The sequence below is a fragment of the Acinonyx jubatus genome, chromosome B3, assembly GCF_027475565.1.
Source record: "Acinonyx jubatus isolate Ajub_Pintada_27869175 chromosome B3, VMU_Ajub_asm_v1.0, whole genome shotgun sequence".
NCBI lineage: Eukaryota > Metazoa > Chordata > Mammalia > Carnivora > Felidae > Acinonyx > Acinonyx jubatus.
In genome coordinates, this window is record NC_069386.1 from 129,068,465 (window position 1) to 129,093,428 (window position 24,964).

General features: G+C 44.9%; 1 protein-coding gene across 4 annotated transcripts in view; it reads right to left on the reverse strand.

Moving 5' to 3' along the window:
• GALC (galactosylceramidase) overlaps positions 1-24,964 on the reverse strand; it is a 149,791-nt gene that overhangs the window by 55,393 nt on the left and 69,434 nt on the right. The window contains exon 17 of one of the 4 annotated variants that reach the window (XM_027066351.2): positions 2,016-2,259. The exons of 2 other annotated variants lie outside the window; for them this stretch is intronic. In XM_027066351.2, the coding sequence (XP_026922152.2) occupies positions 2,185-2,259 (75 nt within the window). In that variant the 3' untranslated portion in view covers positions 2,016-2,184. Of the gene's footprint in view, positions 1-2,015; positions 2,260-22,109; positions 22,284-24,964 lie in introns of those variants that run through there. One more of the 4 variants, XM_053224799.1, reaches the window with a different exon arrangement.

The following is a 24,964-nucleotide window of genomic DNA, read 5'->3' on the forward strand; positions in this document are numbered from 1 at the left end:
TTCCGACTTTTTCACGCTTTTCTTTTTCTGTTTGTCTGCTTGTTTTTGTTGTTGTTGGAAACAGAAAGCCTGTTTTATAAGATTACGGGCAACAGCTTTTCCTTTTAACATTTCAGTGTTCTTTCACAGCCACGGACCGTGAGACCTCCCGTTGCCCAGGCTATAAATGAGCATCACTCCCAGGCCTGGCTGACCGGAAGCTTTTTCCAGGCTAATCAGACAACGTACAGTCTTTTCACATCTCATCTTAGAAAGGCCCCGTTGCTTAATTTACACCCTGGCCAGTAACAAAGCTGGTTCTGTGTATGGTCCTGCCAACCACAGATCAAAAAGTCACACCCTCTTCCACACAGGTGGAGGGGCGCCTGGGTGGCTCAGTCTGCTAAGCATCCAACTCTTGGTTTTGGTTTAGGTCATGATCTCCGGGGTCATGAAATCGAGCCCCGTGTGAGGCTCGAGCCTGAGCGTGGAGCTTGCTCAGGATTCTCTCCCTGTCGCTCCCTCTGCCCCTCCCCTTCTTGCACGCATGTGCTCTTTCTCTCCCTCAAATAAATAAAATAAAAGCAAAATAAATAAAACACGGGTGGGGCATATGCACAAAGACCCCAGGAGCAGAATTTGAAGATCAGGCGTGCACACACACACACACACACACACACACACACACACCAAAGCTGGAACTAAGAGAATTATCTGAAGATCTCAAGTCATAAATTACTGAGCCGGAAACAGCATGATCTAAGACTACGATGCCTGGTTACCAAAAGCCAGGCTTCTAGTAAATAGCCACCATTGTAAAATAGCAACTCACTAGGTACCCCTGATGTGCACCTGACATGTTTTACCATTCTACTTCTGAATTCTGCCTTCCCTGGCTAGCTATGGCAACTGGGGCAGATGGCTGCATTTCCTGGGCATAGGGTACATACGTGATATATTTGAAGATGCTTTGTTTACCGTCAAATGCTTTACAAAGCCTCACACAATGACTTGTTCTATTTGTGGACCAGCCTGTGTGTGTATTCACTTATTGAGCTAACTAAATTAACCAGACTGTCTACATATTTCTAAACGACTTTGTCTTGGCTGGGGGGATGTATCCTAAAGATAACAGATGGTGACAATAGTGGACAGCTGCAGCACAGCCCTGTCCCCAACGAACACGTCTGGCATCGGTCTCCTACTAATCCTTAAATTTGTAAAGCCACCTCTGATATTGTCAGGTCCAACCCTTTTCCCAATCCCCATGCCATTTCCGAAAGAACTTTCCATGATCAACAGAACAAGAGTCTAAATCTTCACAGAACTTGTAAAAACAACAGTTGCCTTTGCACTAAAATATGTACTTTACACGCGTGTCATGGTATATTCCACTAGCATGTAACCTCCACGAACGTCTTGTTTAGTATTGCCAACCGCTCACATGTGGCCTGGCACTCAGGTCGAAACATAATGATTTACCATATTGCATCCACAAAACATCACAAATGGAGTTGATATTAAATCGTGGCAGAAAAAGAAGAAACTGACTGCATCATACAACGGAGTGAAAATCACGACAGACCCATAATTAGCAGGATCACAGCTGGCTGGCTCATGCTATAGACGAAAGCCATTTAATAAATAAACATTCCCTGCCCTTTGAAGAATGTAGTTTTAGCCAAACAAAAGTTGAGATTAGCCAAGAAGAGGTAGTGGTAGCCAGCAAAGGACTTCTAGCCATAACATTAAACCTGCTTAAACAGCACACGATATAATTAATGATGGTATGAATTATAGTGAGAATGCCAATATAATTTACACAATAATACTAAGAATTATATATCAGATATATATACTATAATTTAGAATATTTTAACAGCATATTCATATCTATAAAACCATCTGAGTTCCAACCTCTGTTCAATATTAAAAAATCCCTCCTTTATGCCAAGAAAGGCCGGTATATTTTATCATGGTGATGCTGCCATCTAGTGGACACACTTTAGAAGGACGGCTCTTCTGTCTCCCGGAAATGACCCAAAAGGATTCCAGGTCCTGAGGTTCATGTCAGACATGCATTCTTCTTTTGGAGACCAATTTTTGGAATTCCTCATAAATTTCCCTGTATGTTTGTCCTTGTATTTTTACATTATCCCTTCCTCCTGTCTTCATAGAAGGATGTTTTCAATATGTCCGTCATACTCAGTGGGCCGGAATAGAACCTGGGTATCTGCTTTGGTTTAAAATCGAGAAGATCCCAACAAGAGATGTGTCCTCCTGGAAAGAAGCACCATCACATCGGCGACAGCCCGCCTTTTGTTCAGCTCCATGGTGTGCTCTTGAGAAACCAGACCTCAAACTGGCGACTTTTTAAATTTATTTATTTATTTATTTTGGCCCCAGACATTTATGAACACTGTTATGTGACACAGATGTCACTATTTGGAAGGGGACATGTTACTCTAGTCCCTTCACACATGCATCGCTGCACCACTGAGGTCACACTCAGTGGTGAGAATTGACATATGGGGTTCACACTTGTTTCCGGGCCCTCCATTCACTACAGCACGGGGATCGTCACTTTGGGTGCACACTTGGAATCACCTGGGGAGCTTTAACAACACCGACGCCTGGGTTCTACGCAGATTTAATTGGTGTGAGTCGCTTCTGAGACCTTGGGATGGTCTGAAAGCTCTCCAGGTGACTGTAATTTGCAATAAAGCTTGAGAACCACTGCTCTAGAGAAAACAAAACACAGAGCCCTTGGATATGTATCTTTGCAGGAAAGGGCAGGAGACCAAGGCACCTGTACCCAGTCACCTGTTCCTTGTCATCCCTCACCTTAAGAACCACGGCCCACTCTGGCTTCCTTTAAGAGCCTCTGCTCCCGCGGCTGAATTTCAAACCCTGCTCCTTGGCTCCTTAATGTATACGCATGCACTGCAATAACTCATTCTTTGCCAAAGGAAGATAAATAAAAGTTAGGGAAATATTAAATTCTCCTTGCCTAAGGCTTTTTAAGCACCGTAAATGTTTTAAAGAGAAAGGGTAATTTAGAGGTTATCCATTCTAATTCCCTGATTTGACAGGCAACCATGCAGACCAGGGAAGGTCATGAGCTGGACATTGGTTATATGCCCTCGGTATGGGCCAGACTCCTTCTCCCGTTTTTAGGTACATTGTGTCATTAACGCTTCCCTACCGGCCAGTAACGTGGTCATTTTACAATTGAGCTGAGATTTCATGAGATTAAGTCACATAGGTAACTTTGGACATGGACTTGAACGTGGGTCCATCCAGCCTCTATACCAGGCAAAGTCGTGCTCCCAGAGCTCACGGTGGCCAGGTCAGACCTGAAGCCTCGGGGCCCTCTTTCCACCACACCTCGGCTGCCCTCCATGTCTGCCTGACTCACCTGCGCTCTCCCTTCATCCAGCAGCTTACCTGCAGGCTCGAGTTAGAAACCTAAGTCACAGGGGCGCCTGGGTGGCTCAGTCGGTTAAGTGTCCGACTTCAGCTCAGGTCATGATCTCGCGGTCTGTGAGTTCGAGCCCCGCGTCAGGCTCTGTGCTGACCGCTCAGAGCCTGGAGCCCGTTCCAGATTCTGTGTCTCCCTCTCTCTCTGCACCTCCCCCATTCATGCTCCGTCTCTCTCTGTCTCAAAAATAAATAAACATTAAAAAAAAAAAAAGAAACCTAAGTTACAAAACCGTTGACTTTTCTCGTCCTCCAATCCCCACAGCATCTTATTTCCCAGCCAGAATGAAATTGCCTCAGCTGACAACAGGGCAAAATTTGGAAATTGGGACAAATTAGGGAAAATCTACACGGTGTGGGTTTTCTCTAGTGACTCCGTACGCACAAATGTTTGCCATGTGTGTTTGTCAGGTTCTTGGAAGAAAGTGTGCGAACTTTACAGTATAAACAAGAAAACAACTCGACCCCTGTTTTGACCTCTGAGAAATAATCACCATTTTCATTTTGTTGTTTTTATGCATTTATTTCCAGTTGTGGTTTACAAATATGTTTGTACTGTCTTTGCAAAACTGGAAGCATAATGTGGAATTTTTATCTTACATATCACCCTTACAAACTTAATCATGGCCAGTGTCCCCCATCATTAAACATTTTTTGCAAGCATATTTTCTTAATGCTTCAATTCCGAAGTGTGAGTATCCATAATTTCTTTACCAATTCTTCTATCACTGGACATTAAAGTAATTTATTTTTTTGAGAGAGAGAGAGAGAGAGAGAGAGAGAGCATATGTGTGAGTGGGGGAGGGGCAGAAAAAGAGGGGTACAGAGAATCCAGAGGAGTTCCCCATTGACAGAGGGGCTCAGACTCATGGACTGTGAGATCATGACCTGAGCCAAAGTCGGACACTTAACGGACTGAGCCACCCAGGCACTCCTTAAGCAATTTCTAATTTTTCACTATTATAAAGAACCCTGTAACAAATATCCTTACACACACATATTTGTCCCTAAAACTATATTTTAAACATATATAAACATACCTAATATTTATAAATAGGTAAAACATATGATGTGTTGTTTTACACATCACCTATTGTATATAAAATAACATTTATAATATGTATATATATATATGTATTTGCCAATGTAATAAGTGAAAAATGCAGTCTTTTTATTGAATTAAGCTATATACGTTTTCATAATATCTCGTATGAACTACAGCAACGGCAAATCCCGAGTAGTAATGATCCAACAATGTGTTGGACTCAGTCCTTGTTGGAGAAAAGCAGCTAAGATGCTCTCCTTGCCACAAACCGCTACAAAGTCCATCGTCCAGGATCCTCCGAGTAGAACTATTTTACATGCACACACGCAGGGTTGTTATATTCAGAGGTGTCGCACTCAAGGGAAACATCCCTAAGAATACGACTGGCAGTCATTTCCTCTCAGCTTGCTCGGCAGTGCCCCAATTTACCCAGCAGGAAAGGCAAGTTTGTGGTTTTAATTGTAGGGCAGAACTGGTCCTTTACTGGTCTGAGGCTGTTAACGTGACTCCCAAATGGACACCCATAGGGTTCTCCCGCTCTCAGCTCTCAACTCAGGGGAGTCCTGTGGAGCTGGGCATGCCAACAAGATGGCAACTGTTGACCCGGGCAACGTACACCCCCTGTGACTCAGTTTCCCCAGCTGTTTAACTGGAATGTTAACTGACTTTATAGCGTAAATAGTACTTGATAAGATTAAATGAGCTCACAGAAAGTAGCAGAAGCAGAGTACATTCTGGTACAAATCACAGTTTGTGTTTGGGGCGGGTGGGGTGGGGGGGGTGCTCCTACCGCCCCCAAGCAATTCTGAGACACCAGCCAGGTGTCCTACAAATCAACTCAATTCTGACACTGTCTACCCTGAGATAGCATCAGATCCCACAGGTTAAGGGCTCAGTCCCACAAGGTTGTTCTCCACTTTAGATGCCAGTTGTCAACGCAGCTGGTCACCTATACTTCTGACCAACTGTCTGTAGATCAGAGGTTCCCAGGAACCCCGCCTTGGGTTCAAGTAATTTGCTAGAGCAGCTCACAGAACTCAGGAAACCAGTTCACTCATAAGACTATCAGTTTATTACAAAAGATAGTACAGGATGTGAATCAGCAGCCAGACGGAAAGATGTGTAGGGAGAGGAGTGAAAGGACTCAGAGCTTCCATGCCTCGGAGAACGTTCTCTCCGTATTTTCAAGAGTTCCTCAAACCAGAAGCTCTTCAAACTCTGTCCTTTTGGGATTCTCTGGAGGCTTTTTTTTTTTTTAATCTATTTATTTTGAGAGAGAGAGCGTGTGGGAGGCGCAGAGAGACAGAGGGACAGAGAATACCAAGCAGGCTCTGCACTGACAGTACAAAGCCCAACGCAGGGCTCCATGGAATCAGGAGCTCATGACCTGAGGCAAAATCGAGAGGTGGATGCTTAACCTACTGAGCCACCCACACGCCCCTCTATGGAGGCTTTACTCTTACAGATGGTTGGTTAAGTCATCGCCCTTTGGCAATCTATTCAACCTCCAGCCCCTCGCCCATTCCTGGAAGCCAGGGGTGTGGGAATGAACGTTCCAATCCTCTAAACCCACGGTTGGTTCTTCTGGCAACCAGCCCCCTTCCTCAGGTGACCTAGGGGCTTTCCAAAAGTCACCTCATTAACATAGCAAAAGAGACCTTAATCACTCTCATTCCTTCAGAAATTCCAAGGGTTTTCAGAGCTCTGTGCCAGAAGCTGAAACAAAGACCAAATACACACACTTCTTATTATAAATCACAACATCACACAGAGGTTGCCTTCACCATACTGACTCCAGCTTCTGCCTTCCAGAAGGAACTTCTGAGCGTTGCCTGGTCCTTCTCTTAGCTACCAAACTGAGCAGACCAATCCAGAAGGCAAACTCAAGGTCCCCCTCTGCTGTGCTACCACACAGACTGAGTCAGCCTTGTGTAGCCAGCCTGGCGACGTTTCCTCCTTGGGGATCTCGGCCGGCCTCACGCCCACTGCTGCTGGTTCTCCAAAAGCACGTGCGAGAGCCCCAGTCCTCCATCCCCAAACACCTCAGCTATGAAGCCCTACCCGCGCCAAGCAAAAGGACTCACCTCTTCCAAGTCTCCAAATCCAGAATCCCTTGGCTCCTTTTTCAAGAGATAATTCATCTATGGAAACTAGAAGCGACCAAAATGACTAAAAACAGGGGCACCTGGGGGGCTCAGTCAGTTGGGCGTCCGACTTCAGCTCAGGTCATGATCTCACGGTGCGTGAATTCGAGACCCACATTGGGCTCTGCGCTGACAGCTCAGAGCCTGGAGCCTGCTTCGGATTCTGTGTCTCCCTCTCTCTTTGCACCCCCACCCCCTTGTGATCTGTCTCTCACTCTCTCTCTCTTAAAAATAAGTAAACATTAAAAAAATTTTTTTAATGTTTATTTATTTTTGACAGAGAGAGAGAGAGAGAGAGAGACAGAGCATGAGCGGGGGAGGGGCAGAAAGAGGGATACACAGAATCTGAAGCAGGCTCCAGGCTCTGAGCTGTCAACAGAGTCCGACGCGAGGCTCAAACTCACAGACCATGAGATCATGACCTGAGCCGGAGTCGGACGCTCAACCGACTGAGCCACCCAGGTGCCCCAATAAATAAACATTTTTTTTTAAATGACTGAAAACAGAGACTGTGAAATTAGGGTCCCCAGACTCAACTGAAAGCTATATGGCTACTAAAATTTACAATTATGGAGACCTTACAAAAAATGAAGTCCATTTTATGAAAATGCAGACTATAGAATAGCGCTATGAACACGAATTACAATAACATCAAAATGTGCCTCCATATGAGCAAGGGAATCCAAAGAGAGGAAAAGCAATGTTTTATTAGGATATGAGGATTATGAGTAAATCATTTTTCTTTTTTAAATTTCCATTGTAATGTGTTCTTATAACAATATAATAACATATGACAATATAATATATATTATAATAATATATTATAATAGTTATAAACATATATTATAAATGTTATATCTATAATAATTATATATATTATATATGATATTATAATAATATTATAACAATATAATAATATAATATAACAATATAATGTGTTCACATTAGCAATAAAATTTGGGGTGCCCAGGTGGCTCAGTGGGTTAAATGGGGTAAATGTCCAACTCTTGGTTTTGGCTCAGGTCATGATCTCACAGTATATGGGTTCGAGCCTCAAGTCGGGCTCTGTGCTGACAGTACAGGGCGTGCTTTGGATTCTCTTTCTCCTTCTCTCTCTGCCTCTCTCTCTCTCTCTCTCTCTCAAAATAAATAAATAAAAATTAAAAAATAAATTTCAGTCTAACAGGCAGGAAGAGCAAAATTTACTTAAAATTTCCATCTTAAATGGTTAAAATAAATAGAACTTTGGACTCTAAAAACAATAGCATTGAGTTAAATACTATAAGTTTCTAATAATAATAATAATAATAATAATAATAATAGCTATCATTTATGGAGTACTTCGAATAAGCATTCTTGAGCTGAGTTCTTTGTACGTATTATCTAATTTAACCTGAATGACAATACTCATAGGATTAATTAACCGAGATTTTTTACACATAAGGCACCTGCAGCCCAGAGAAGGGAAGTGGTTTGCCCAGGAACAGAGAACTAGATAGAGACAGAGGTGAGAGAGGTCTATTTGGTCGCCCAACCCCGCAGAAGGATTTTCACTTACATTGCATTATTCATTACTAACGGAGCCAAACACGTAAGAAATATTAATAACACAAAGTTTGGTAAAGTTTTCTGCCTCGTTTAGCAGTGCAAGCATGCCCAAATACTTCACTTGGGTCATTCGTATTAGGAGAATGCTTAAAAGCAGATCATGCTTTCACTTTGCCTATCTCTAAAATGCACTTAATAGGTACAGGTAAACTGTGCGGTACTTATTAAAATGGACTTTTATTGCATCCGAAATAGCTGTGGGAGCTTCACTGTGAATTTAAAATTTGCACTTTTTTTTTTCCACTCTGCAAACACAATTTTATAGGATTCCTCCCTAATACGTTTCTTACGTGATTAGTGTTTGGTGACAAGTTTAGCAGCTGACGCTGAGTAGTGACCACCACAGAGGACGAGGGAAGGGGTTCATGTCGACCCACTCCAGAGAGACTACTTTGTGATATTAAAGATAAATTCACATCTGCAAAGGCATTTAAGACTTTAGGGAAACACTAGTTGTGTTTTGTCTTTTGGCCATTCAGAACCTTGCATGAAAATTGGGGCACCCGTGCGGCTCGGTCCATTAGGTGTCCGACTCTGGATTTCAGCTCAGGTCATGATCTCACGCTCACGGTTCATGGGTTCAAGCCCTGCATCAGACTTTGTGATGACAGCTTGGAACCTGCTTGGGATTCTCCCTCTCTCTCTCTCTCTCTCTCTCTCCCCCTCTCTCTCTCTGCCCCTCCCCCACTCTCCTCTCCCTCCCTCCCTCTCTCTCTCTCCCTCTCAAAATAAATGAATAAACATTAAAAAAAAAGAAACTTGCATGAAAATATAATTCATCTTATACAGCCAGCATCTTAGAAATTCTGTGTAAACCAAGTGGACTTTATTGAATTATTCCTCTAAGCCCCTGAATAAAAGTCCTACTGAAAGGGCCTTCTATCCCAAGCCATTGCAGAAAATTACTTCCTCATCCCTCACAATATTGTCTGCTAAAATTAGACTGAAGTGCCTTTGATAAAGGAGATAGGAAGCTATCAACAGATTGTCACCAGCCTTTACCGCCCATCTGCTTGTACCCACTGGCCTTTGTCCCATATGTTTCCTTAAGGTCTTCTTTCCCGCTGTCTCTTAACTCGGGCAATAGACTCAAGGGGCATTGCATCCCATGACAGAAACCCAAAATACCCCTCAAGCAATAATGACTGCCCAAATGAAAAGCTCCCACTGGCCCAAACCACCCAGACCAATTTGAACTCGATGCCGCCCCCTCAAAACCCACACCTGCGCGGAGGGACTAAGGAGTGAGCCACGGAGTGACCGACAGTTACCTTTACCTCATTAGAATACTGAAATCTCTGCCCAAGGAGGAGCACAAGCCTCATGTACAAAACATACAATGTATGTATAGGCATGTTTCCTCAGGCACATGCATGACCTTCTGCCTGCCTCTACATAGGATGACAAGGCTTCCCTATCAAATATTCATCCTGACCCTAAGTGAAAGGAACCCGCTCGCCCTCGCTGGGGGAGTCATGGCTTTGGAAGTTATTCCCCTAATCTCCTTTTTTGCTGCAAATAAAGTTTCCTTTTGGTGCAGCAACTCACCTGCTGTGGTTTCTACCTGTGACTCACCACTGGGCCAACTCACACTAGTTCGGTTACAAGAGGAGAAGTAGAGGGAAGAATAAAGTACAGGCACCATCCAGATTGTTTGCTTTGCTGAGAATAGAGGGCAGCGATGGTCAGACTTTAAATCTATTAGTCTCAGGCTTTGCTATTTTAGCAAGAGTTAATGGAGCCTCCAGAACTCTTCTGGAACGGGTCACCGGCACCACCATGCCCCCTACCTTCTAGACTAGAGTGGCCCTAACTCTCATTTCAACTATCCAAAAGCTTCCTGGTTGTTTCTTGCCTTTCTCCTGCCTCTGACAGGGTCCTGCTTCTGCTGAAATCACTCATCTCCAGATTATCTCCCCATCCAACCCTGTTCTGCAACACAGCAAACATCCTGGAGTGTGAGTTCCTTCCATCTACACAAATGATTCTCTGTCTGTCACTGTCTCTGTCTCTGTCTCTCTCTCTCTCTCACACACACACACACACACACACACACACACAATCATACCACTTAGAAAAAGCATCCACTAGTGTGCACAATACACTCAACTAAAGATTTCGGCAAACTAGGAGACCAGTATTACTAAAACGCAGAACCTTCAAAGAAAGCGTCATCATCTCTGTGCAGAAAATTCCTTGAGCTCCTTACCCACACAGGCACTGTGACGATTAATCTTGTACGTCAACCTAGTTGGGCCAGGAGATGTTCAGATTTCTAGTTAAACATTACTTTTAGCTGTGTCTGTGAGGGGGGTTTGAGTCAGTGGACTGAGTATAGTGATTGCCCTCCCAACTGGGAGGTCCCGAATACAATAAAAAAGTGGAGGAAGGCTGGATTAATTCAGCTTGACTGAGCTGAGACATTGGTCTTCCCCTGCCTTTGGTGCTCCTGGTTTTAACTTTCAGACCTGGAACCTATACCATCAGTTCTCTGGCTCTCAGGCCTTCGAACTAGATTACCTGCTTTTCTGTGTCTGCAGACAGCAGATCATGGAGTTGTTTGGCCTCCACAATTGCATGAGCCGGTTCCTTACAATAAATCTCTTTATAGATGGGTAGGTAGGTAAGTAGATGAAGATACGCATACACAGACATTTATGATATGTCCATATCCACTTGGTTATGTGTCTCCAGAGAACCCTAATACAAGAGAGACACCCACACTCCACAGGTCTCTGGCCCCCTTCTCCAGCTGCTTCCCCTCTTCTCCTTCTCCCCAAGTCTTAATATCATGTGCACAGCACTTTCAGAATTCCTTTGGTTGTCTTGACTCTTCAAGGCCCTCGGGGCTCCCCTTCCATCCCCAAATGACTTGTCAAGACACCTTCCTAAAATAACTCCATTCCTGGGAATATTTCTGGTAGCAGATATGAAAATAATGCATTTTTCTACCACCTACATAGGTACTTCTTTTCTCCTCTGCCTACTTTTTTCATGACTTGCTACCTGGTAGCCAGGACAATAAACAAAGGCTGTATTCTGGATTTGATAAAGCCTGGTAACAAATAGAAGCATGGAATGACTTAAAAATACCCCATTGTTATGGGTATCCCACTAATCTACAGGACTTTCCCGGTCAGAAATGTGTTAAACACAGGGCAGACCTGTGTGTTCCTTGGCTGGGGATCCAAACCATGCAGAGGCCCCATCCGTTCTACGATCTCAGCTCCATTCAGGGACAGCTGGTCATCCATCAACCACAAGATGTGAATCCTAGAAGACAGATGTTCAATAATCCAACAAGACTGTTGGGGGGAGGCACCAAGTACATGATTCCGTGTCAAAACAGAGACTTGCCCAAGACTCTGCTTAGCGGGGACTAGAGAAAGCCATGCCAAGCAGGAGGAATTTCAAGAGAATTCAGTAGGAGTGGGCATGGGACAGCTGGAGTGTCGTTTTCAAACCTCCGTCGGTCACGCCAAACACCCAAATTGAACAGAGTAGAAAAGAAATAGAACAAAGGCATGAGCAGATGCGAGCACAGAGTGCCAGGTGTCATCTTTGCTGTGACAAAAAAAGGAGAAAGGAAGGAAGGGGCCGGTTTCCTGGATCCATGACCTTAAACATGGGACCAGTTCTAGGTCAAAGACACTCAAGACGTTGCACCACAAAAAGCCCGCCCCCTCCATTCCCACGAATTCCGCATTGGTCTTTCTCCTTCCGCTGGCCTCCTCGGGCCTCCTGCCCGTTCTCTCGCCTCTGCCCATCTTCTTTCTGCCCTGTGTTTGCCCTTTAACTCACACGCTGGCCCACGCATGACAGACAGTCCCTGGTGCTTTTGCCTACATGTGAAAGCAGAATGCTGCCCGCACCTCTCCGGCAGCTGCATTTTCACCCTGTAGAGAGGCTGACAGCAAGGAGGTTCCACCCTGCCCCAGGGAACCGGGACAGGGGTCAGCGGCCAGTAGGATGTGCCCGTATTTTTGTCAAAACATTTTCCTCTTTGTTCCAGAGAGCATTCTCGGACTCTGCTGGCTTCTTTTTTCAGTTACAAAGAGAGTAGCTTAGCCAAGGATTATGGACAATTTGGAAGGTGCAGTTTGCCTGCCCAACTTGCCACGTCACAAAGAAAATGCAACTTGTCTGGCAATGAAGGGACCTAGAAAGAGTGATGGCCTGGGAGTTCTCTGACAGCGGCAGCAGGGATCCGCCGGGGGAAATGCAAGGCAAGGTGCGGTCCCGGAAGAGCTTAGATTAGATGCGGAGCCCTCACCATCTAATTTTAATGTCTACTTATTTTGGGGAGACAGAGAGATGGAGTGGGGGAGGGGCAGAGAGAGAGGGAGACACAGAATCCGAAGCAGGGTCCAGGCTCTGAACTGTCAGCACAGAGCCCGACGTGGGGCTCGAACCCACAAAGCACAGGATCATGACCTGGGCCGAAGTTGGACGTTTAACCAACTGAGCCACCCAGGCGCCCCCAGAGCCCTCAGCATCTCGTCACGAAAGATCTCAGCCTGCACCCCTGTCACCCCACCAGTAGCATCCTGCTGGCCCGTCACACTCTCCACCTGAGCCCACTCTCCCTGCCTCTCTCCGGCCATGCTGCCCCACTGCTGCCCAGTGTCCTGGGCTGCTTTCTCTTCCCCCTGACCTCCAAGTGCCAGAACATGCTAGGGATCAACCCAAGACCTGTCTTCTACATCAGTTCTCATTCCCTCGCTGATCTGTAAGGACCACCTACATGCTGTCGTGACTCTCAAATTTATAACCCCAGTTCCCTCCCCAATCTTAGAGGCCTACATCCAACCGCCTACTCAACAGTTTTGCTTGGGTGTCTGAAAGGCATCTCAAATACAACATGTCCCAAACAGGACTCAGTTTTCTGCCCAAAACCTGCCCCTCCTTCTCTCTTCTTCAGCTCAGAAGATGGGAAGGCCATTCTTCCAATGACTCAGGCTAAAGTCTAAGGGTCGCCCTTGAACCTCCTTTTTCTCAGACCTTCTAAATCTATCTAGAATGCAACCACTTCTGACCACCTCATTACTGCCATCCTGGAACCAAGAACCATCCCTTTGCATCCAGATCATTGCAATAACCTCCCAGCCAGTTTCCAAGTGTCTTATCCATTCCGTAATGTGTCCCAGCTCCCCTGCAGCTGGGAGTCAGATCAGACAGACCATTTCTGTCCAAATCTTCCAAGGATTTCCAATCTCATTCAGCATAAATCCCTACATGATCTGTCCCCTGCTGTTCACCATGTCTTATTTTTATTTTTAGCACTTAGTCATACCTGCCATATTATATATCTGTTTTATTGCCTAGAACTGGAGTCAGCAAGCTACAGCACCCAGGCCAGCCACCTGTTTTGTAAATAATGTTCTAGTGGAGAGAGCCATGTCTGTTCATTTATATCTTGTCTACGGCTGCCTGAGTGCTAAAATGGCAGAACTGAATAGTTGTACCACAGCAGCCTATGGTCCAGAAAGCCCAAAATATTTGCTGACCATTTATAGAAAAAAAAATACGCTGATCCCTCTCTAAGAATGTAAAATCTAAGAATGTAAAATCCATAGAAGGAGGATTTTGTAAATGTTCAACAATCAGTATGTGTTGGATAAATAATAAACAAGTATAAGGGCGAAGAAGTAACTGGGTTTCTAACAAAGCATCAGAATGTAACATCCAAATGAGTGTTGTCCTGCAAAACAACAACCACTACAACTGTGAATAATAAGGTAATGGGGGTAGACCTCACTGAAAACAGATCCGAAAGTTTTGGATGCTGCAGATGGTTTCTGCCTCCTAAGAAAAGGAGCTCTGAATTTACTTTTTTTTTTTTTTTGGTTTAGAAAAATATGTATTAGCAGGTTCCCACCTGTTGCCCCTGAGAAAGACATATATACAGTGGAGTAAAGTAAATGTTGATGTTCGAGACTGCTTCACTGAATAATGCAAAGAGGGTGTGCCTTTCAGCAGAGATATTAGATTAAGGTAAGGCAAACAAGTGTATGATTCCTTTTCTCTTCAGATGCCCAGGAAGCTTTGTGAGTACTTTGGGAGGACTGACACTAATGGTGGTTTTACGTTGTTCTCTGTGGGTCTCTCGTGTGCTTCCGGCAATGAGAGGAAGAGCTTGCCCAGGCTAACGTGGAAAAGCAGAGGGGAGAGGGCAGTCCACGTTCTCCCAAAGCTGGAATAGGGGTGTTAGAGAGGGACACCAAAAGAGGGAGCCATGCCCGCTGGAGAGGGTTACCAGGAGCTGGGGCAGGAGAATAAGCACTTCACAGTCTCTGGGGGTCCAGAGAATGCTGGGCACAGTTCTCCTGAACCCCTCAGACAACCCCCAGAATTCCAATTGGGAGGGAACTCCTGTAGTCAAAACAGTGCAGAACATGACAATGTGGGCACTTAAGAAGGAATCAAGATCTTAAGTTGGATCACAGCCTAATAAGACCAGGAAATTTAGCTTACAATAAAACCAGCAATTTAAAGAACATTATTTTAATGACCACCATTGAGTGTTCATGTACTCATTCATTTAGTAAATATTGATTGAGTGCCTGCCACGGGCCCATCATTGGGCTGGTAATGGAGACAGAATGCTGAGCCTAACAGGGCTGTGCTCTCAGACTTTTAGGGTCTAGTAGAAGAGGCAGCCAATCAACAGAAATTAAACAAATATTTGTGCGCTTGTTATAAATTCTACAAAGGAGAAGCACAGTGAGGAAGAGAGAGACAGAGGAAGAGAAAAAGAAAGAAAGAAGAAGTTAGGAAGGATGGAAGGATGGGTTTTCTGACTTCCCATACTCCTAAGTTCATCCAATCCATTATGATTTTCTGGTCTAAAGGACAAGGTTCATTCATAGCTGGCTGACTGGGCACCTCGATTTTACATTCCTGAGACTATCCTTCCTTTGGTCAGGACAAGGACCCCACTCATCACAAGCCCTCAGGCCTGTCCCACACAATCCCTATGCCACATGCCTACAGTAAGTAGAGAGCTATCTCTTCACAGCCTTATTCAGCAGACCCGGTGTCTTCTTGGTAACTTTCTAAAAATGGCAAGGTGATCCAACCTCCCAGCAGCCTTCATGGTGGCACAGGGGACACCAGCTGTTTAGAAGCATCCCCAGTGAAGCTGACTGATTCGTTGGCGGTCGCCCTCATTGGTGGTATAAACGTAGAACATGCTTATTTTCGCCAGTAACTGCTCTGCCCAAAGGGTCTGCTTTGCAACCTGCAGACCCACTGGACAAAAGAGGATTTTAGCAAGATTTCAGCCCATTTCCCTCACTTTCTGATCACTCACCATTACTAGAACAGTATAACTCCAGTTCTTCAAGACATGCTCTTCATTCTGACTTTTCAAAGTCTTACTTGATTCACAGCCTTCCCCGCAAGGCAGGCCAGGCCTGCGAACCTGCAGCGGCCACACACTCCCTCCGTCTCTTGTTCCGCCTCCTACTGCTGTGCTGTCAGGGCAGGAAGACAGCGGGGAGGCCCAGGTGCCCACCAGCTGCCCACGACCAAGCGCCAGCTCCTTTCTGTTAGCGGCCTCTGTTTGTGTCACCTTGATGGGACACCAGTCCCCTTCATGGGACAGGGCTTCAGAATGGACTCTCAGGAGTGCCTTTGTGGACTCTCTCAAGAGAGCATGGGTCTTCAGGGTCCCTTTCCAGATGTTTCCTGTACCCACCTCCCTCAGCACCCCCTGAGAAGAGCAGAGGTCCCTCGCCCAGGAGGCAACTCTCAGGCAGGGAGACCCATCGGGCAGCCAGCCACCCCTTCTGGGGCATGCTCTAGACCACAGAGTACATCCATCCCATGCTCATGGGGGAAGTCAGGCAACTTTGCCTGGGCTGCATCCGGGCCCTGTCTTCTCCCTCTGGTCCCTGACTCCACACTCCGAGAGCACTAGGGCTTTAGCGGGGTAGACATCCCACTGTGTGACTGTCAGCTCCCACACTAGAGGGAAGAGGGATGGTTCAGACTCTCCGTGGCTGGGGGAGTCTCTCATCCCTTATTTTGAAGAGGAGAGGAGAAGGAATAGCCTCTCCCCATGAACAGTGCGTGTGGGTGTCCTGATTTTTGAAGCGAAGCCAGGTCAAAAGGAACATGGTAAGGGTGACGAGGAGCAACTACCTCAGCTTTTCAAACAAGACGGCGAAGGGGTGTGTGACTGTTTTATCTCCACACACCTGGAAACCTGAGAGCTTCTGAAGTACCCTATCACAGACAGTAAATAAATAGCCCTTTCCAAATCAGTCCATGACAGTGACCTCTATCTACTTGAAGGGCTTTGAAGTGGGACAAGAATTAGACTTTGGGGGGAGTTAATGCTGCCCTAGGATTAGAATCAATTGATGGAAGCTCAAGAAAGGCACGTTTGGGCGTCAAAACAACTCATTTCTAGGGATTATGACTCTCCTACAATAAAGACATCTCTCTAGACATGTAGGGACACCTGCCAGCAGAGGGACCAGGCTGAAGCTAAACCATCACGGGTCAGAGCTGCAGAAGTGGGGATCACCCTCCCACCCAGGCTCCAAAGCACCTTCCAAGTAACTTGAAGATTTGCTAATTCTGTCTCGAAGAGAGTACCACTCATTTGGATGCCTCATGTCCAACATGTTTATTAAACAATAAGCTCCAGAGTCCACAGGTCATGAGAACGGCAAAAATCTGCCAAAGAGAACGGTCTGTGGAGAGAGCTGACATGTCAGATCATTCACTAGTTGTCTGAGCTTATGTCAAAGGACTGGAATGCTTGCTCTGGGCCTTGTTGACAGACGAAGGAGGAGTGTTGTCAAAAATACAAAAATTAGAAGCTTCTCCTTTTTATGCCCCTAATGATAAAGAAAGGTGCTTTCTTCCCGAAACTACTTTGTCAACTTTCCATGTGGTTGCCATGGTGATGTGAGCTGGTGCCTGACTCCTGCTGGGAGACCCCAGCTCCCTGCCGAGGTCCAGTGTTCCAAGCCCTGCTGACACTCCCAGCTTCTCTCCAGGGACCTTGGTGCCCTGTCTTCCAGGACTGGGCTGTGTCATATTTAAGTCAAAATAATAAAAGGAGGGAATTTAAACCCTGGCCTTTTGTGTTTTTTTTAATAACTTTTTAAAAAAACTCTATGTGGTGCATTATAAACATGCACACACACACACACACACACGCACACACAAATAAGACAGTGGAAATAAAGTAAAATCACTGACATCTCATTCAAAGAGGACTTCTGTTAATATCTCGAACAGACTCTGGAAAATTCTGTGGTTGCCTCTATCATTTATGTGTGTGTGCTCACATGTAGACCACTTTTTTATATAAAATCGATTGTAATGTACTTGATCTTTCAAAACCTTAATTTGTCACTTAAAATGTCATGCCATGGTCATCGGTCTTGAGCCACAAACATAATAGTATCGACTATTCATTGAGAACAAAAAGGAGGCATCGTATTGACTCATTCAATTCTTGCAAAACCCCAGCCACGAAGGTTATTTTCTGTTGTTATGCCTACTTTGCTGCTATTATCTCTATTTCACAAATGGCAAAACTGATTATACTCCAAGATCACATAGCTAGTAAATGGTAAGAATCAGGGTTCGGACCTATGCACCCTAGTTTCAAAGCCTGTGGACTCAATCACCATATGATACTGTCCCTGAGCAATGTCTCTCTTTTTCAAAGGCAGGTTGGGATTTCACGGTATAAATGTACCATCATTTATTTCCTTGGTCCCTGGCTAGTGGGCATTTAGATTGCTTACAATATTTTGCAGTTAAGTGTAGTGGCCTAGGGTGTCTGGATGGCTCAGTTGGTTAAGCGTCTGACTCTCGATTTGGGTTCAGGTCATGATCTCATGGTTCGTGAGTTCGAGCCCCACATCGGGCTCTGTGCGGACAGCCTGGAGCCTGCTTGGGATTCTGTCTCCTTCTGTCTCTGCCCTTCCTCTGCTTGCTCTCTCTCTCTCTCAAAAATAAATAAATAAACTTTAAAAAAAAAAAAAAGAGCAATAGCCTGATAGCAATACTCTGGTGCTTGGCTTGCCTCTGGTTAACTTCACGAGATTATCTCCTTCCTTGGCAGATTCTTCTCAAAGCAAGACTGCGAAGTCAGGGAGTTGACTCAGCCCTTTACAAAGGTCGTCCGACTTTCTGGCAACATGAGGGTGCCTCTTCCCACAAGAAGAAAAGAAAGGCTATCTTCTCTTTCTGTACATTTATTACTTACTATCTGCAACATGTATGTGTGTATTGTGGGGGCACAAGAAAGAAGACAACTGCAATAATCAAATAGCCCCATTGATTTTTTTTTTTTAATTTTTTTTTCAACGATTTTTTATTTATTTTTGGGACAGAGAGAGACAGAGCATGAACGGGGGAGGGGCAGAGAGAGAGGGAGACACAGAATCGGAAGCAGGCTCCAGGCTCCGAGCCATCAGCCCAGAGCCCGACGCGGGGCTCGAACTCACGGACCGCGAGATCGTGACCTGGCTGAAGTCGGACGCTTAACCGACTGCGCCACCCAGGCGCCCCGCCCCATTGATTTTTAAATGCCATCCGCAAACACTTAAATGTGGACTTTACTCCATGCCAAGGGGTAAATGTTTTCTGTAAAGGAACGGACAGTCAATATTTTTGGCTTTCCTGGCCCTATGGTCTCTATGGCAACTCTTCAGCTCTGCCCTCACACATTGAAAGTAACGTTAGATAATATGTACATGGACGGGCCTGGGTGTATTTGGCCCATGAGCCTCAGTTTGCCGACCCCTGTTCCATGTCCTCCATTCATTTGTGCCCAGGCCATTACCATGCTCACTGTGTTATTACAACTTTAACTCCTTTCTCATTCTACTTCTTTACAGATCATTTTTTTTCTTGCTATTCTCAAATACCTATTCCTCCAGAGGGACTTTAGAATTGTTTTCTCAAGTTAAGAAAATCTTATTGGAATTATAATTAGAGTATGGCTTAATTTACCAAGAAATTTAAAGGGAATGCCATCTTTACAAAGTATCTTCCAATCTCCATTTCTATCTCCTATTATCCAGAACTTCCCCTTCTAGAAGGCCAAAGATTCTAATCCCAGCTCTGTCACTTCCCAGCAGTGTTACTTTGGGCAAAGTTACTTCTCTGTGCTTTTATTTCCTCATGAGTAAAATGGGAATAATAGTTTCTTTCTTGCAGGGTTTTGGGAAGATGAAATGATTTGCCTGGAACACAGAAAACATGGTCCATTTGGTGCTGTAAACTTCTTGTTACCTCTGTTAAATCAGAGTGGTTGTTACTGTGGGCGTCCCATCTATTACTAACTTCAAAAACTGGTTCTAGTATTTCACCACTAAGCATAATGAAAATAACCCATGGAAATGTCCCTAATATGATCTACTACTGTTTTACTGTTTTATTTATCCAGAACGTATATTAACTTCTATCACATGCCTTGGCTGCTTCTATTGAAATCAACATATTTTTCTCCCTCCTTTACCCATCACATGAGAGTCACTTTCTCAGACTTCCACTATTTAAAAAAAATTTTTTTAACATTTATTCATTCTTGAGAGACATTGAGAGACAGAGTGTGAGTGGGGGAGGGGCAGAGAGAGAGGGAGACAGAATCTGAAGCAGACCAGGAGATCGTGACCAGAGCTAATTTGGACGCTTAACCGAGTGAGCCACCCAGGTGCCTCGAGCACATTTCCACTATTGATCCATCTTTGATTTGTGAACATGAACCTCACTTGGCCATGGAGCTATCCTTTTCTGCCTTGATGGATTCTATTTGCTTATACTTTCATTGGGATTTTCTTATCAATGTTCTGAGGGAAGACTAGATTCTTAGCTAATTGTTCTTAAATGCTGTCCTCACCCATTATTTTATACCAATGTTGTGCTTGCTTCCTATCAGATAATTCAGAAGTTTACTTTTTTTCCTCTGCTCTAGAACATTTTGAACAGCCTAAGAACCATCAGATCCTCAAGAATTTAAACGTGGAATCAGTTTGCGCCTGATGTTCCATGGCAAATGGCTCAATTTCCTTCATGATAATTGGTCATTCTCTTGTCTTCGGTTCTTCTTGAGTCAGTATTATGAAGGTCTTTTCTTAAAAAGCATTCATTTGGCCTAATTTTTCCATTTGTTAGGAGATAATCTGCACTCCGATTTACCAGTTACAGAAAAACTATAAAACTTTTCCAGTTCACACTTATTTAGTTGTTATTATTTCTTTCCTTAGAGTTGTTCATTAATTTCTAATTAAAAAGAAAAACAGTCCCAGGGTGCCTGGGTGGCTCAGTGGGTCAAGTGTCCTACTCTTGATTTCAGCTCAGGGCATGATCTCATGGTTCATGATTTCGAACTTCGCATCAAGCTCTCTGCTGTCAGTGCAGAGCCTGCTTCAGACCCTCTGTCTCCCTCTCTCTCTGCCCCTCCCTTGCTTGCGTTCTCTCTCTCAAAAATAAATAAATACTTAAAAAAAATTTTTTTTAAAAGGAAAAGAAAAAATAGTCCCTTGTTCCATACACTTCACTCTGTGCTTTTCTTAGAAGGCGTCCTCCAGTACCCTCCCTACTGAATCCAGTGTTTTTGACAGTCTTAGAAATGCCATCCAGTATAATCAGCAGCCCTCATGCTAGATGAGTCAGAACACAGGGAGGAGGAAAAAGTAAAGAAAAAACAATGGTTGCCTGGGCAAGAGCCATGGGAGGCCACAAAAATGACTCAGCCCCAACTACACATTCGGAATCAGCTGGATGCTTCTAAAATAAGTACCAGTGACAGACCCCTCTCCAAACCAATTAAATTAGATCCTCTGGGGTGGAACCTGGGCATCAATAGCTCAGATCTCCTTAGATGATTCCACTGCACCCAAGGCTGAGAACAGCTAGGCTCTAGAAACATGGAGGGAGAGAAAAAACAAAGCCTATAAAGGCATGCAGCCATGTGGCCTCTGACCCATGTCCACCACCCAAAGACCTGACCCCTAGACCAGGTCAGTCCCAGGGGTGTGCTTGAGGGATTCTGTTCCACACCCAATGGCTTAAGTCTCTCTGTACGGGTCTGAGAAGCTGGATCGTATATTCACCACCTAACCCAGGGTTCTGACATTAGAAAAGCCTCAAGCAAAACAAAAACAAAAACCCTCATACACAAACATGCAAAAATTCTCTCCCAATGAGGTGGAAGAGAAGTGCCTGAGGCAGAGACACCACAGACACACGGTTCCTGGAGCTCACTGCTCTCCTCCTGCACAAATTCACCATCATGGAAATGAAGCCTGGGAGTAAGATCTCAGTGCCTCCCATCTATGATCTAGATGTGATTACATCACAGAATGACATTTTCAAATGGAATGTACAGCTCAGAGCAAAGTCTCTCGACATCTCAAACAAGAGAGGATAGAAATTTATTGAATAACTATTCTCCACTCAACTTCACCCCACCCCACCCCCCAGAATATATCCAATGATCTTTGGCTAACCCAACAGGCCAGGCTTTTCCTGTTTTACTCTTCCATTTTTTATAAGGCTAAGTAACTTACCTTGAGTGCTGGATAACATGTCCGCTGGTCAGGCTTTTAAAACTCCCCATCTCTAATCTAACAGTTTTATACATCTCGTGTGATAACGGCAACCCCCAAAACCTCTAGCTACCCTGGTAATTCAGGATGGAGTCAAAGAGACTAGCATGGTCCCTGACACTTACTGGGTTTGTATCCCTGGGCACATTTTTAAATCCTAGTTTCGAGTATTGCCTGTCTCCTAGGGCTATTATGGGGATGGAATGAGATAACCCACGCAAAGCGCTTGGCACAGTGTCGGCCACCTCGTAAACACTCCACTCATCCAGCCGCCCTTCATGTGTTGTATTACGTATTATGCATCGAAGCCTATGCTAGGCGCGATGGACACAGGGGTGTGTAAAATCAAACCTGATCCCTGCTTCCACGGAGCTCACAAACTAATTCTCAATAGATGCCAGCTGTCGTCATTTCAAGATGCTGAGATGGGGAATGATCCTCACACTGCGGAGAAAGAAATCGCGTGAGGAGTACAGCAAGGGTGTGTACCCTCTTACTTGGCTTGCGGAGGCCCAAATGGCAGGTGTGGGTAGTTAAGTTTCATGGATAGACACAACGCAGCACTGAAGGGCCAGACAACGTTCTGACTTTGATCTAAACTTGAAATGACAGGGATCGGCGGGGTGGGGGCAGAGGCAGACTGAGATGGCTGACTTCCGGCTCCAAGAAGCCTTCCCAGGGCATTTTCATTTCACGCGAGTCAACTCACCTCTCCGGGCTCTATTGTCTTCCTCTGCAAAAGGACAACGCTGTTCCAGATTATGTCTCAAGTCCCTGCCAGTTCTCACATCTTCCAGTAAGAACAAGTGTGAGTGTTTGCGAGAGGGATCCCCCCCGCCAAACAATGATGCTTCTGGTCTACGGGCTTTAAGATAGTAGTACTGAAAATGAGCCAAAGGTTCCACAGATCGAACTTTTTTTTTTTAATTCATCTTCTTTCAAATGTTTGTGTATTTTTGAAAGTGAGAGTGCAAGTGGGGAAGGGGCAGAGAGAAAGGGAGACAGAGGATCCAAAGTAGGCTCTACACTGAGAGCACAGAGCCCAATGTGGGGCTTGAACTCACGAGCCGAGAGACCGTGACCTGAGCAGAAGTCAGAACGCTCAACCCACTGAGCCACCCGGGCGCCCTTCATGGATTGAACTTGTAAATAACATTAACAAAACCAGGTGCCTGTGGCAGAGGCTGGTCGTTACCTGCCCTGACATTCGTGTTCCCTTTTCTTCTCCAAAACTGAACCCCAATTTCATTTGAAGTCTTGTGGTGCCCAGAGAAAAGATCTACTTCATACTTTCTCTCAAGACTCCAGCTAGCATTTTACCAAATTCTGGTCAGTGGCATGCAAATTTATCTTTCCAACACATCTTCTTAAATGGGAAAGGTCAGGCACTTTTTCTTCCTCTCATGAACAGCAATGTAGGAGTAAAATGCTACTGAAATGGGCAAAAGAGGAATTTTCAAAAGTCAGTTTTTTAAACAAACTCTCTACCTAAATATCACCATAACCCAGCAAGCAAGCCATATGCATTCTTTTTAGAGGATTAAAGTTAGTGGTTCTTACACCCTTTACATCTGCCAGAGGGAAAAATGCCATCATGGTGGGGCGCCTGGGTGGCTCAGTCGGCTGAGCGTCCAACTTCGGCTCAGGTCATGGTCTTACAGCTCATGAGTTCGAGCCCCGCGTCGGGCTCTGTGCTCAGAGCCTGGAGCCTGCTTCAGATTCTGTGTCTCCCTCTTTCTCTGCCCCTTCCCCACTCGTGCCGTGTCTCTGTCTCTCAAAAATAAATAAACATTTTAAAAAACATGCCATCACGGTTACACTAATTGTAAGCTTTTCATTCAACATTCACAAATGTTTATGATTACTGAAGATTTTCAGTAATTATGATTATCGAAGATCCCATGTTCTCTTCAATCCTCTACGAAAACCAGCCCAAAATCTCTGTGTTCTCAGTGACATTTTTATTAGGAAATGTAATGCAGTACCCCAAATAGAAAATTTTATCTACCTCTGTTTAAGAATTCCAAGACACATTTCCAGGATAAAACCATCTGTATCCAGACACACAGAACCAGTAGGATATATAATATAGAGAGATTTATTTTAAGGAATTGGCTCCCGCCATTGTAGAGGCTTGGCAAGCCCCAAATCTGCCGAGGAGGCTGGCAGGCTAGAGACCCGGGAAAGAGCTGTCGTTTGAGTCCAAAGGCAGTCTGCTGGCAGAATCGCCTCTGCTTCCAGGGAGGTCATTTTTTTAAATGAGGCTTTCAACTGGGTGGATGAGGCCCACCCACATCATGGAGGATATTTCACTTTACTCAGTTTACTGCCTTAAATGTTCGTCTCATCTACAAAAGCCCCTTCACAGAAACATCTAGAATAATGTTTGACCTAATAGCTGAGTGCATGGCCCAACCAAGCTGACACAAAAAATTAACCGTCATGACATCTTGGGTGGTTTTATTTGCAAAAATAATTACAGTCTCTGTAGATCTGTCACAGGGGGTGTGTGGAAAGAGACCTCTGGAGGTCCTGTGACCTGGATGGACAACAGGACACTCTACCTGAGAGACTGATCTTCAGCTCATCTAGTCTTGCAGTGAATTCTCAGACTCTTCTGAGGTTGCTACCGGTTACACCTACGGAGTACCCATGCACATAGCCAGCAGAGCAACTGGAAAGAGGCAGGTGGGTAGAGATATCCTGAATCCTTCCGTTTGCAAACAATCTGACCAAGTCCCATCCCCATCAGACAGTGTCAGAAGTAGGTGAGAAGTCCTGTGAGCCTTCAGGGCCAGAAGTTGAACAACCCCGCCTGGGAAGATGCCCCTGTGTGCCCCACACTGAGCCATCCACACACAGTTAAGTTTTCGTGCCATTTACCTACACTCAAGGAAATTGTATCGTCTGCCTGTGCCTAGTGGGGTCTTCCAATCGAGGGGCTTGACAGCCTGTTTGTTATCAAACATAGCAGTAAATCCGCTACAGCAATAGCACTGATACCAAAGTCCAAGCCCATCCCCAAAGCACACGGTACCCCCTTGCACATAAAAGCTTTAATGTGGGCTTAGAAACACTTCCCACATTGTGTTAAATACATACCACACTACTCAAAAACATTAATC